This window comes from Neltuma alba, unplaced genomic scaffold (assembly GCF_004799145.2).
Source record: "Neltuma alba isolate B1F8T4 unplaced genomic scaffold, ASM479914v2 tig00013646_pilon, whole genome shotgun sequence".
Lineage (NCBI taxonomy): Eukaryota > Viridiplantae > Streptophyta > Magnoliopsida > Fabales > Fabaceae > Neltuma > Neltuma alba.
The window spans coordinates 13869-26827 of record NW_021637826.1 but is presented as its reverse complement, the minus strand read 5'-3'; the positions used below and the strand labels follow the sequence as shown (position 1 = coordinate 26827).

At 33.3% G+C, this 12959-nt stretch overlaps 2 protein-coding genes across 2 annotated transcripts; one reads left to right on the top strand and one right to left on the bottom strand.

The window, feature by feature from the left end:
* The first annotated feature begins 2663 nt into the window (after nt 1-2663).
* On the top strand, nt 2664-3642 carry LOC114738652 (VQ motif-containing protein 4-like). The gene has a single exon (XM_028926713.1). The coding sequence runs from the start codon at nt 2707-2709 to the stop codon at nt 3436-3438; it is 732 nt and encodes a 243-aa protein (XP_028782546.1). The 5' UTR covers nt 2664-2706; the 3' UTR covers nt 3439-3642.
* A 4016-nt stretch (nt 3643-7658) lies between these two features.
* On the bottom strand, nt 7659-8015 carry LOC114738654 (protein RALF-like 4). Its single transcript, XM_028926716.1, has one exon. It carries the CDS (start codon nt 8013-8015, stop codon nt 7659-7661), a length of 357 nt encoding a protein of 118 aa, XP_028782549.1.
* Between the last annotated feature and the right edge of the window lie 4944 nt (nt 8016-12959).

Here is a 12959-nt window from a genome sequence, read left to right as displayed (position 1 = left end):
TTTATATAATTATGTAATTTTACTATTTATTTATCATGGTGTAGGTTTTTTCTCATAAGACATCACATATATTAGACAAGAATAAAATTAAAAAACTATTAAATTATAAAATAGAGTTAATGGAATTTAAGATTTTTTTTAATCTTATTGAAACATTTAGAAGTGACTTATAAATCAAGTTAAGAGAGTATATGTGTGTCTGTGTGACCAGCAATCATATGCAATGTAAGGATTTTCATGGCATTACATTTTTTTTTTTTCTGCCAACACATTAGTCACAATAAATTAGTTACATTGGAAAGTTTAATAGTATATAAAGGGAAAAAAATAACTGCTCTAGATGTTATCAAATCAAATCAAATTTAAAGTTTGAACCAAATCAAATTAGAAGAACTTATACTGTATGTCGAAAAAGTGGATATATCTATTCTCTTAATGATGAATATTGTAATTTAAATACATTTTCATTAACAACACCTTAAAAAGCATAGGATATTAGTCGTGTAGGCATAAAACAACAATTAGAATATTGAACGCACATATTTATCCTTGACCGCTGCCTTATATTTTGAGTGCCTGCTTGTGAACACAAAGGAAAAACATTTTATGCTACAGACAAAATTTTGTCTCCATGTTTATCTCGTATAATATAAAATTATTTAAAATAAGCTAAATGAGATATTACGTGAATAAGTGTGATCTAGCTGTTAAGTTTTAGGTATGGAATCCGCTGCCACAATAAATTATACTACCTCTTCCGATTTTTAATATAAAATCTTGTTTAATTTTTATTTTTGTTTTAAATATAAGATTCTCATTTACTTTGTCTCTAATATTTATATATTTTTTTCTTAAGTAGTCCTTTAATAATAAGAGTTATAGCCAACATACTTAATTAATAAGGATATTTTAGAAAAAATAACACATATTTATTATAAATAATTAATTTAACTTTTGTTTAATCTCTTTAAATTAGTAAATTAGTTCTTATAATTATGACTGAAAATAGTAGTTATTAATAGAATAAAAATTCGGAAAAATAAGTTGTAGACTCGGGCCGCTGATTGGAGCGATGGAAAAATTGGAGAGAAGTAAAAAAGATAAGTAGTGGAGAAGGAGAAAGGCGTATTTAATTGAGAAGGGAAAGGTGGGAATAAAGGAGAGGCTGGACGGAATGGGAAAACATATACGGAGCGAGAGATTGTTTGGTGATTGGTGTAGTAAGGAGTTGACGCTTGACCCACATCATAATTAATTACAAGCCACCAAAATCTGGCACACGGTTGAAAAGCAAACCGTGAAGTTAGAATAAGAAGCAGGAGTAATGGTTGGAATGTAAATTTGTTATAAAATTTTTATTTAGGAAGTTTTATTTAGATGCAAACTTGCCTTATAAATTTAAAATTATAACAATATTATTACATACTATTCTAAAGCCAGTGTTGATCGTTAATATTTTTAATATTAAGTGTCAATATTTTAATGATTTTAAATTTTAAAATACATTTGTACTTAAAAAACTTTTAAGTGTTTAGTGTTTTTGAGTGAAAATTTATTAGCTAAATTTGCACACTTTGTTTTCATTATTGAAGCTGAATTTCATTCAAGGGATAAACCCCATTAATCTTATAAAGAGTCAGAATTTTTTATCAAAATCTACCCAGAGACATCCGGTTGAGGGTATCTGCACACTAATCCTAAGAAATAAATGAGAGTTTTTTTGGTTCATTTTTCTCAAAAAATAAATAGGAAGTGAAAAGAAGAGACGCCGGGTGTTACTTAGAAGCAGGACTTGAAAAGAAAAGAATTCAAAGTTGGGCAATAGGATATTACTGTGGTCAGAGTAATGATAGGGGGCGCTCTGCTCTGCAAGTCAATGCCTCTTATTAATCTCTTTTTGACGCTTTCCCTCCCCGCGTGGCCCCCACTCCCCCTCCCTTGTCTAATATTCCAAGTCCCACCAATCGCCTCTTCTCTTCTTTCCCCCACTCTCCTTTCCCCGCGTCTTCCCCACCTTCCTCCCTCCCCTTCTTTTTTTCATTTTGCAAATTCATTTTCTACCGAGTTTTTTCATAAAAAATTTCGGTTCGCTTCATAAAGAGTTTAGCTTCTTCAGATTATGAATTTATCTGAATTCAAAGGGCTAACCCTACCCCACCTTTTCTTTTCTTTAACTCACTTAAAATTTTGTTTTAAAAATATAAATTTTTTAATATGCGTAATTTGAATTTTTGACCTTTTTTAAGAAAGCAAATCCCCTTCTTTCTATCCAATCACTATGTGTTTATCATTACTTGGGAAATCAAAATTTTTCAATTATTTTTTACATATTATTTTAATATGAAAGTATCATATTTTATATTAATAAAAAATTGAAAAAATTCATTAAAATTTATTGGTGAGAATACTCTATTTTACATGCATAAAATTTATAGAGTATTAATATTTTCTGTGCGTAAAAATCTATCAAATTATTTTAACGAGTAAAATTTTTAATTGGAATTTTTTTAAAATGATGTTGAACAAATAATTGCAGCGAGTGGAAATCGCGTGAGGGTGGGTACAGTAAAGAAAGACAAACTCAAAGGTGAGGTCTTTACGAAAACATTTCTCACCAAACCACACACAAAGTCACAAACTCCCATCTCATCCTCCTCCTTGCCTCCTTCCTCTGTCTGAACCCAAAAACTCAATAACCTCTCATCCATGGCTTCTTCTGTATCTCCGAGGCACCAAGAGAACACTAATCCCAACCCCTCTTCATCATCTTTCCTTCCTTCCCCAACCTCAGCTACCAACAATGGAGTCCCGCCCCAGCAACCACCCCCTCCCAAACCCATCACCAGATCCGAATCCGCCGCCCCTTACCCCACCACCTTCGTCCAGGCCGACACTTCCTCCTTCAAGCAGGTCGTCCAAATGCTCACCGGATCTTCAGACACCGTGAAGCATGCCTCCGTTCCCAAACCCCTCTCCGATTCCGCTTCCTCCAAGACTCACATCCCGCCCATCAAATCCAACCCCAAGAAGCAGCAGCAGCAGTCTGGGTTCAAGCTCTACGAGCGAAGGAATTCCCTTAAGAATCTCAAGATCAACCCTCTGATTCCTTCTTTCGGGTCCAATAATTCCGGTTTTTCGCCCCGAAAACCCGAGATCCTATCCCCCAGCATCCTCGACTTCCCCTCCCTCGTTCTCAGCCCCGTCACGCCCCTCTTACCCGACCCGTTCGATCGCTCGGCCGCGAACCCGTACCGATGCGCCGATGGCAACGGAAGCCCGAGTTTGGATGCGGAGGCGGAGGAGAGGGCTATCAAAGAGAAGGGGTTTTTCTTACATCCTTCGCCGGCAACTACTCCCAGGGACGCCGAACCCCGATTATTGTCTCTGTTCCCGACCACATCTCCCAGAGCTTCAGGTTCTTCTTCTCCGTCCTCTTGATTCAATTTTTCCTTTTTCATTGTTGTAAGATTGTTACATATATAGATGAACGGGCATTGGATATGAGGAGGAGGAGGAGGAGAGATAAATTTGTAATAATCGAGGAATTAATGTTTTGCTTCATCCATTGTTTGTATAATAACTTTTTTTTCTTTTTGTTCTGCTCAATTCCACTCTGTTAGTGTTATGAATCCGAATTAACATCAACCAGTTAGTTCCCACTCAAATTTTCACCAGATTGGCCGGTCTTCTTTGCGGTCAAATTCTTCAGTTAGTATCTTGAGATGAACTGGTGGATATTAATAATTGAGGTAGTACAGGGGATTCATTGAAGTCTAGTTTGAAGATTCTTGACCTTTTAAGATGTGGAAAATGGAGGGTTTGTTCACTAGTTAAGAAACCCAGAGAGAGAGAGAGTGGGAGTGGAAAGGATGGATGAGAGGGGAAAAAGAAGTAGGAGTAAGAAAGTAGAAAGAGGGATGGGATTGGATGGGAAGAAGATGAATGGAGTGGGTGAGAAGCATAGGAAAAGAAGGAACCGGGGAGCCAGTGAGCTCTCAAATTTGGATCGATTGGGTTATTACGTATTGTGCGGGCCAAGAGAGGCATTCGAGTATCAATAACTGGAATTATATTTGAATTGGCACCAACTTGATCATAAGGAAAATAATATGATTCAATTAAAATATATAAAAATTTTCATGCATAATTCTAAAAAATTTATATATAATCGCATATAACTTAAATATGACATTGCTTTTAGGCTTAATAAGGAAAAAATATGACCCGCTGTTATTTTTTTTTAAAGGAAAAAAAATTAAAATGAGATTGCTTTAGGCTCAATAAGAGGAGAAAAGAATATAAAATGTAACTGAGAATTCTTGATTGGATCGATGGATTAGTAGAGTTATTGGTGTGAATGATTAATGTGAGTTAGGTTATAATTCCATGAGGATGACTGAGAATTTAAAAGGAAACCAGACATAATTAGTGTTTGGAAAAGGGAAATAATGGGCGTATAAGTTGAGTGATTTTTAAAATAATAATGGGGCGTTTGACTGAAGGAGGACCAAAAATGGTGATAAGTTGAGAAAGTGAAGGGTGGGGTCCCAAGTGGGGCCGGTGATGATGATAGGTAAAGAAAATATAGGAACCAACAACTGAACAAAGTCAGTAAGACATGGTTTTTTGAGATGATCATCTTCTTCGCCTCTTCCTCTTTGTCACTGAAGATGACTACGATTTCACATACTTATGGGTCCCGCATCATCGCTCATTTCCCCCCACTTCAATATTGGGAAAATCACCACTAATGTTACTACTTAAAAAATATCCTGTGTAATGGCAAGTTCCGATATAAAAATGTAATATATTCATACTTATTAATTATTAAGATTGTATTGTGATTTTTTTTTATTATTAGAAACACGTAGTAATTTCTCTTTATATAATTGAAATGACCCACCTCTAAGGTCATAAAATTTTTTACATTTTTAACCTACAACTAAATTTTGGATTAATTTTTACAAGCATGTTAACTGCCTAGGACAAGAACAGGTACATTTCTACCTTACGTGATTACATCACGGGGCCTTCAAATATGACCTGCGTGAAAGTAAAAATAGAATTTATTAATGTATTTAAAAAGAAAAGGATGGTGGAGCGTTGGTAATACATTTATGGGGAATTTGAAATAGAAAGGAGAGCATGTGCGATGTTCTGAATCCTTCTGGCAAGAAGATGCCCTATTTCAAAGGTCGTCTTCTTCACTCTGTCTTTCACTTTCAATGTTTGGGAAATTACAAGAGAGAGAGGGAGAGAGGTTCACAAGTGGGGTGTTTTCATTTGAAGACCAACAAGAGTTATTATTATGATAATGATTCCTTTGAAATTTTCATTTGCTTTCCCTTAAGATATTATATATTTTATTTCTTATTGACCACATCAATCATGTCATTTTTTGACTATCTCTCTTCCCTTTGAATTCTTTTAAAGCTCCTTCTACTACTACTGCCTTCCTATTATTGCTTCTTAAGCTTCTTTTGTATGTTAGCTTGTGCATCGTGCTATTATTGTAGTGTCATTGTTCTGGTTCCCCCATTTTGTCCTCTTATTATTGGCCGGTTAGGCATTCAGAGGGATTGCAATTATGCCCCAAAATTCTTTTATTCATATAAATGGAATGCTTTTTTTTAATTAAAATTTATTCTTTATAGATTAAAAATATTTTTCACAAGTAATAAAAATGATAGTCTAAACAATAAAGTAATAATAATTGAAATTATTTGACTTTGGAATGAATCATCTCAATTATAAAATTATTTTTTATTTTCAATCCGAATTATATTTTTTTAAAATTCAAATATTGAGAACTAGATAGTAAAAGCGGGTGGCATATATATGTAATGTTCAAGGTTTAAACCGAGAAAGAAAATGGGAATATTTAAACAATACAAATTGTTTAGTTGAATGAAGAATCAAGAAATACTCTCAATTAATTAAGAGGGCCTCTTTGTCGTGATGAATTTTATTGTTGGATCTAACGGGACCTTTCAAAATTGGTTAGCATTATAATACAAATATATTAAAAAATAATGAAGCTTAGAGTCTAAACTTGTATTTATATGTATTTAAAATAACTTGTTTTTGTAGAGAATGACAAGCTTTGAGTTTTGACACGGCCTATGGACTATCATGGTACCACCACTTTTAGAAGAAAACGCAGCAACGTTTTCCCCATTTTCGAATTTAAAAACTCGTTTAGTCTGACTAATGGATTAGATTTATATATAACACTAGACAAATATAATTTTATTTTATTATCCATGCCATAAAAGACGTACTTGATCAAGATTAATCAACTTGTTAATTAACAATATTGCAATTGCTATCTGGAGCTGTTATTGACTAATGCAACTAGATGATGATATTGTTATATAATATTCGCAGTCCTACATTGAGAGTGACTTGATGAATTAAATTAAAATATCTAATTTTATTATATAATATAAACTGCTGGGCTTGGAAACAGTGGGAAAAGGGGGATGGAAAACGAAGAAATACAATGAAAGAGAGAATGAAATCTGACCTCGTACTTTGCTGGTAAAAAAAAAAGGGAAGAAGAACTCGTACTTAATCTTTTTCCATCTTTCACCAAAATTCACGTGGATGAATGGATGATAGATCCGTATTTTCCCCCTACATATAGATAGGATTTGGGGGTCTCTGTTGCCTTTCTTTCGCTTCTGTTACCCCCTAAATTTCTCCCACTTTCGAACTATATTTTTTTCATTATATTCTATATGAAAAAAGGTGACATTAGTAAAGAAATGCTGCAATTTTCAATTTTGTATAATTTAAAAAATACTCTAAAATTAGTGGAGTTTCCTTTAATTTAGATACTCTAAAAAATCATAAAAAAATCGTTAAATAAACCCTAAAGTACAATAAAGTCGGTGAAATCTAATATCCTCTCTAGTGAATCCTTACAGCCCGCCGTTAGCAGCAAGCCAGAGAAAATCAGGGTCATTTAATTTACCCTTCAGATAATACTCCTCTGATACTTAATATAAAATATACTTAACTAATTTAATTAGATTAATAAAGTTAGGTAAATTAGTTAATTATAAAAAATATGATATGTTTTTTCTAAAACACCATAATCATCTTTTTAATATCTTCTCTTACTCTTCTGTCTGATTATGGTTGAGGGAATATTTATATGGATAATTTAAAAAATTGATAAATATGAGAAATAAGTCTTATATTGAGGATTAAAATCAACTCACTAATTAAGTTATATATTAAGGATCAGAGGAGTGTATATATATAAAAATTAAATTTGACTAAAGAAATTTCTTAAACTTATACATCACGCGCATACATAGAAGGATCAGGATTAGATATAATCTACACACACATATATGTAAGAACTCAGACGCATAATCGTGAAGATTGAAACTAGTAGCAGTGCAACTTCTACAAGACTATTGTTCCTTTTTTCGTTTATTAATTTGTTCCGCGTGGAAGGCATAAAAAAGGAACAAAGAAACAAGGGAGACAACAGCATTAAGAGGCATCGTGAATATTGGATAATATAGTTTCATTGCACTAGGACACGATCACGCGAAGCATACACGTGTTTGTGTGTGTGTGTGTGGGGAATTATGGTTGAGTATGGTTTGGTAAGGTGGCTGTGTGATGAGAAAGGAATAAGGAAATCAATCAGTGTTTCGAGCACAGTGGGTGACGGCGGTGCAACCTCGGCGATAAGGGTTGGCACGGTCCCTCCGATTGCAATCATAGTAGGATCGTCCACGGTAACCACATTGGATTCGGTCCGACTTCAACGCGTCGTAGGTTATGTGCCTTGTTTTTCCCCCCTGCAGGCTCCGACGGGCCGACCCGACCTCCATCATCATCATCATCTCTTCCTCCTCACTCACCTTATCACCCACCAGCTGCCCGTCCATGGAAAACTCTTTATTCCATTCCTCCGACGTGGCTTCGGTTGCCATTGCCATCGCCATCGCGCTCACCGCCACCGCCAAGACCACATTCCGAAGCTTCAGCTCCATTGTTTCCGGTAACTTGCCCCCGCCCTTGCACCTTTGAGAAGGAGGAGGGTTGAAGGGGGATTGATATATGAAGCTGTGCTTCCCGAAGCAATAATGAGTGGGTCCTTTCAAGCTCCTTTCGTTGGGTTGCTGGTGATATTACCAGAATTTAGGGGACAACGTCATTTGTTCGCCTCTTTTAGTTTGCTGTATCCGGAAAGTTTAGGCCTGGTTAGTTCGTTTCATTCCCTTAACTGTCAATAACTGAATCCCTCTAGGGTGGATTGTCTTCCTCCATTCTGGGCAACCTGCCAGCTTTTCTTATCCCTTTTCTCCCCTTAATTGGGCTTTAATTTCTTCGTGGGCCTTCATCATGGGGCCTTTCCCAGGCCCATGTCAAATGTAATCATCATTCCATAGCTAATGATGTTTTAAATTTTAACCAACCCTTTTGCTTTTGATTTGTAATCTGTTTGTATACTTTGATCACATAAAGAAGAAAAATTATTTACCAGATTCGAAAAAAACAAGAAGAACAATAGGCTTTTGATCCGACATTTGAAACAAGTCAACACTTTGGTCCTTTTCTTTTCTGTTTAAAATAGAAGTTTAATTCTGGTCAAAAATAAAATAAAATAGAAGTTTAACATTATGTGATAAAGATTTATAACATTACACACACACACACACGCTGTCATATATTTTATAATATATGGATTAATTTAATTATTCATTATAATATATATTTAATATAATCTTCAAAAATTTATTTGACTTGATTTAATTATAACCAGATCATTGAATAGAGATAAACGACATCATGAATTATCAATATCATCGGTGTAAAATATAAAATAAAATGCATTTCAAGTTGCGTTTTATCCACTAATTATAATTCCACAACTCGTGTTCTAGAGTTGCGTAGAAATATCTATTAAACAAACAATTAAATTGATTTGATATGATAATCATCGAATCAATAAAATTCAAAGATTTGTTCACACTTGAGAAAAAAAAGTATTGATCTGACTTTACAAGGGGACCGCAGCTCCTTACATAGCATGTGTTTTGACCAAAAATATCCCACCTACATCTGGCTCAACATCTAATTTAGTGTTTAAATCACAATTACCTTCAAATTCATTCGTTATTTTTGCCTGCGACTATTCATCAGAACTTGTTTAGTTTTTGTGATCTTATTTTATCTTTTTTTATAACTTAGTATATGACATTATAGCTGGACAGAAAAACAAAACGCGTCAGCACAATGAAGAATGATGGAGAACAAAGAAATTGAATGCAGTTAACGGTTGTAATACTCTTTCAGTTTTAAATATGAGACCCTTATACTAGTGTATAAGGGTTTTATATTTAAAATCAGATAAGTATATGGAAATAGAAGTCAATATTTTGCATTAAGAAGTCGTGTTTGGTGACTGGGAAAGCATTGATCACAAAATAATGACACATTATATATTAATTAATCATGAATTAATTACAGTGTGTGGAACGTGGACTTGATTTAATTGTACGTCAAGCTCACTCAACAACCACTTTCTTCATTTCTGGTCACACCACTCCGTAAAATTTTCTTTTTAATTTTTTCCTTTCTCGGAACTTGCGTGAAGCTTAAACCAGTTGATGAACAATCTTCTGCAGATATAATAAAAGATAAAATATTAACATAAATTGCATAAATTGATGAGTAGTTATATTTTGTTTAAAATGAATAAATACTTTTAAGTTTCTCTGTAACAGTGAATAACCACATTCAAAAGCAAATCGCTAGTTATTTTTTTAATTGCACTAAAATCCGGCATATTTGGCAAAAAGTCAAAAAGTAGTTAACTGTTCTAAATCGAACATTTTCTTCTCCTTACCTTTGCAACACGGAATCATACGATACGCAAAGAGCGGAGCAGGAAACTCAAGTACTAGGAAATAACTTCTAGGTGTTGGGGCTATTTGCGTATACATTTGTTGGGGACCATTTGAAAAAAAAAGAAGAGTAAAATCTTCTGAAACTGACTTCTTCTTCTTTTTTTTCTTTTTTTTTTCATTAGTCTGAGTCTAAAACAAAGGGACTTGCACTTTACATGGATTGCTACTCCCATGGAGGAGTTAGGTTTGATGTCGCGATAAAATTACTGGTTAAAGAGGTACAACGGTGCAACATGTTGTAGCCCTATTGAGGGAAATTAGGCATTTGGATCAAGAATTTCACCTAATATACTTCTTCGGTCCCATTTATAAGAGAAAAAAGATATTTTTTTAATCCTATTCATAAGACAGTGAGAAAAGTTTTTTATATAGATATATAATTTTACCATTCATTTGTTATTATGTTGTCTTTGTTTATATAAAGTATAATGCATATTAAATAGGAATAAAGTTGAAAAATTATTGAATTTTAAATGAAAGTTAATAAAATTTAAGATTTTTATTAGTCTGTGTGAAACATGTTAGTACCTGTTTACCAACAAACGCAGCTTATAAGTGTATTAAGCCCGATTGAAATATTATGGGCTGTTTGGGAGGTCTATGAGGGGATCTAACATGGGACCAAAAGCTAGCAGTAAATAACCAACAAGGGTTGGGTCTAGCGGAAGATGCTAGTCCCCCATAACGTGGTGAACTAAGGTTTGAATCCTTGCTAGGAGAGATGTCCACATTTAGCATCTGACAGTGCCTCGAATAGAATTGCATTCACTAGAAGGATATTTGTACTTTAGCAAAAAAAAAAAAAAGCTAGCAGTAAACGTGGTTTTTGGAGAAACTAATTTTAAGAGCTTATAGCATTGGAAAAGTGAAGAGAGAAAAACAAAATGTGGGTCTCAGTGTTTCAGAAGAAGAAGAAAGGCATAGTTTTGTGTTATGATTTGAATTCTGATCAAGAGAAATAGAGTGCGTATTAGTTATCAATTCATATCTCTTTCTTTTCTTTTATTTTTTTAAAAATTAATTCACTCGTTAAAATTCACTTCTTCATATTGATTTAATTTAAATTCATTGTATTATGTAAAATTATTTTTTTAATCATGTTTCATTATTTATTAAAACTCATACCTATTTTGATAATTTTACAAACAAACTTACTTTTACTTAATTATAATCTAAACAATCTTTTATCAATCTCACTTCTACAAAACTAACTTTTTTAAACTCCAACTCAAACACACAATTCACCTTATTCAATTTAACTTTTATCTAATCTTACTTTTCTAGAAGTCATATTGGAAATAAATTACTTTTTTCACTGGCAATCCAAACGGACCTTTAGAGATGACTTATAAATAGGATCGGAGGAATATTTCTTAATGTGGGACCTGATTAGAGAGTTAGTTTTGATCCTCCATATAAAATATATCTCCCTCATTTATCATCTCCTAATAAACTACCCCCGATTAAGGCTTCCTCAACAAAGCACATATGTCATAATGATAATAATTAACCAATTTATTTAATTTAATCAACATAAGTGAATTGGTTGTACGTTAAGGAGAAGAGTTGGGGGGGTATTATAAATCCCAAATTGTCCCTGGGGCAGTTTGCTTTTCTTAACGAGTCTATAAAACTTGAAGAGAATATCTTTGATGATTCATCGACGTATATGAAGAGAATAGTGAAAACTGAAAAGTCTTTGGCTAAACTCTTTAGAAAATAGACATAAAGGAGACAAGATTGCATTGTCATCTAGAAGATCAACACCCCTGCGGCTTTGTCATGGGCTCATGGCATACGAAAGTGGTCAATACAGCAATGGCTATGTATATTCACATGTATACATCACTTTCATAGGAATTATTACTTCTGATCCTAATTATAAGACTTTATTTGTAGACTACAAATAAGATTTTATAATTACGATTGAAAGTAATATATTCTTATATGAATGGTTGGCAGACTTGCAAACAATTCCATCCAACCTCTACACCCATGAAACTAAACATTATTACTTAATCACTGCCTAGTTATTTACGGCTCACCTTAAAATAACTCACGTGAACTCAAAATATTAGTTATAAAATTAGTTAATAGGTTTAAAATCAATATAATATGATCATCATCAATAAAATTAATACCACTTTGGATCAGGATTAGCTATGGGTCCGTTTGGCATGGCTTTTGAGGGGCTTAAAAGTAGCTTATTTGTAGTGTAAGCCCGATTGGAAAAATCATGCTGTTTGGTTGGGCTTAAAAAAAAAAAGAGCTTATGAAATTTAAGCCGGCAAACGTACGTTGTCTCTCAAGCTGAATTTTATAGCTTATTGAAGAGCTTATTTTCTACCAGAGCTTCTTTTCTCTCACTTCTGCCATATTTTCTCATTTCAACTTTCTTCGTTTTTTTCACCTCAGCTCTCCCACAATTTCGTTGCTGTCAGAGGGTCCTTTTTTTTTTTTATTTCCTCCTTTGTTGTTCTCCCATTTCTATCATTATTCCCTATTTACTTCTTCTTTTTTTTTATCAAGCTTTATCACCCATGACCCCTCTCAGATTAACGTAAAGGCTCATTACTTTGCCGCCCAAGGAGCTTCATTTTTAAAATATTTTTTTGATTTTTAAAATTTTAAATTTTAAATCACCTGTTAAATTTCACTTCTTCATATTAAATTAATTTAAATTCATTATATTATACAAATTTTTTTTATCATGTTTCGTTATTTATTAAAACTCATACTCATTTTGGTCATTTTACAACCAGACTTACTTTTACTCAACCATAATCCAAACAACTTTTTATCAATCTTACTTTTGCAAACTAGCTTTATTAAACTTCAATCCAAACACAATTCAGCTTATTCAATTTAGCTTTTACCCAACTTCACTTATCCATAAGCTACTTTTTCAATAAGCTACTTTTCTAATCGCTAATCCAAACGGGCACTATAAAGAAGTGTTACTTTAAACGAGATAAACATATGAGATAAATTTTGTTTCATAGAACACAAATATTTTTGTTAAAC

Coding starts and splice junctions, on each gene's coding strand:
- LOC114738652 (XM_028926713.1), top strand. CDS start 2,707: ATGGCTTCTTCTGTATCTCCGAGGCACCAAGAGAACACTAATCCCAAC.
- LOC114738654 (XM_028926716.1), bottom strand. CDS start 8,015: ATGGAGCTGAAGCTTCGGAATGTGGTCTTGGCGGTGGCGGTGAGCGCG.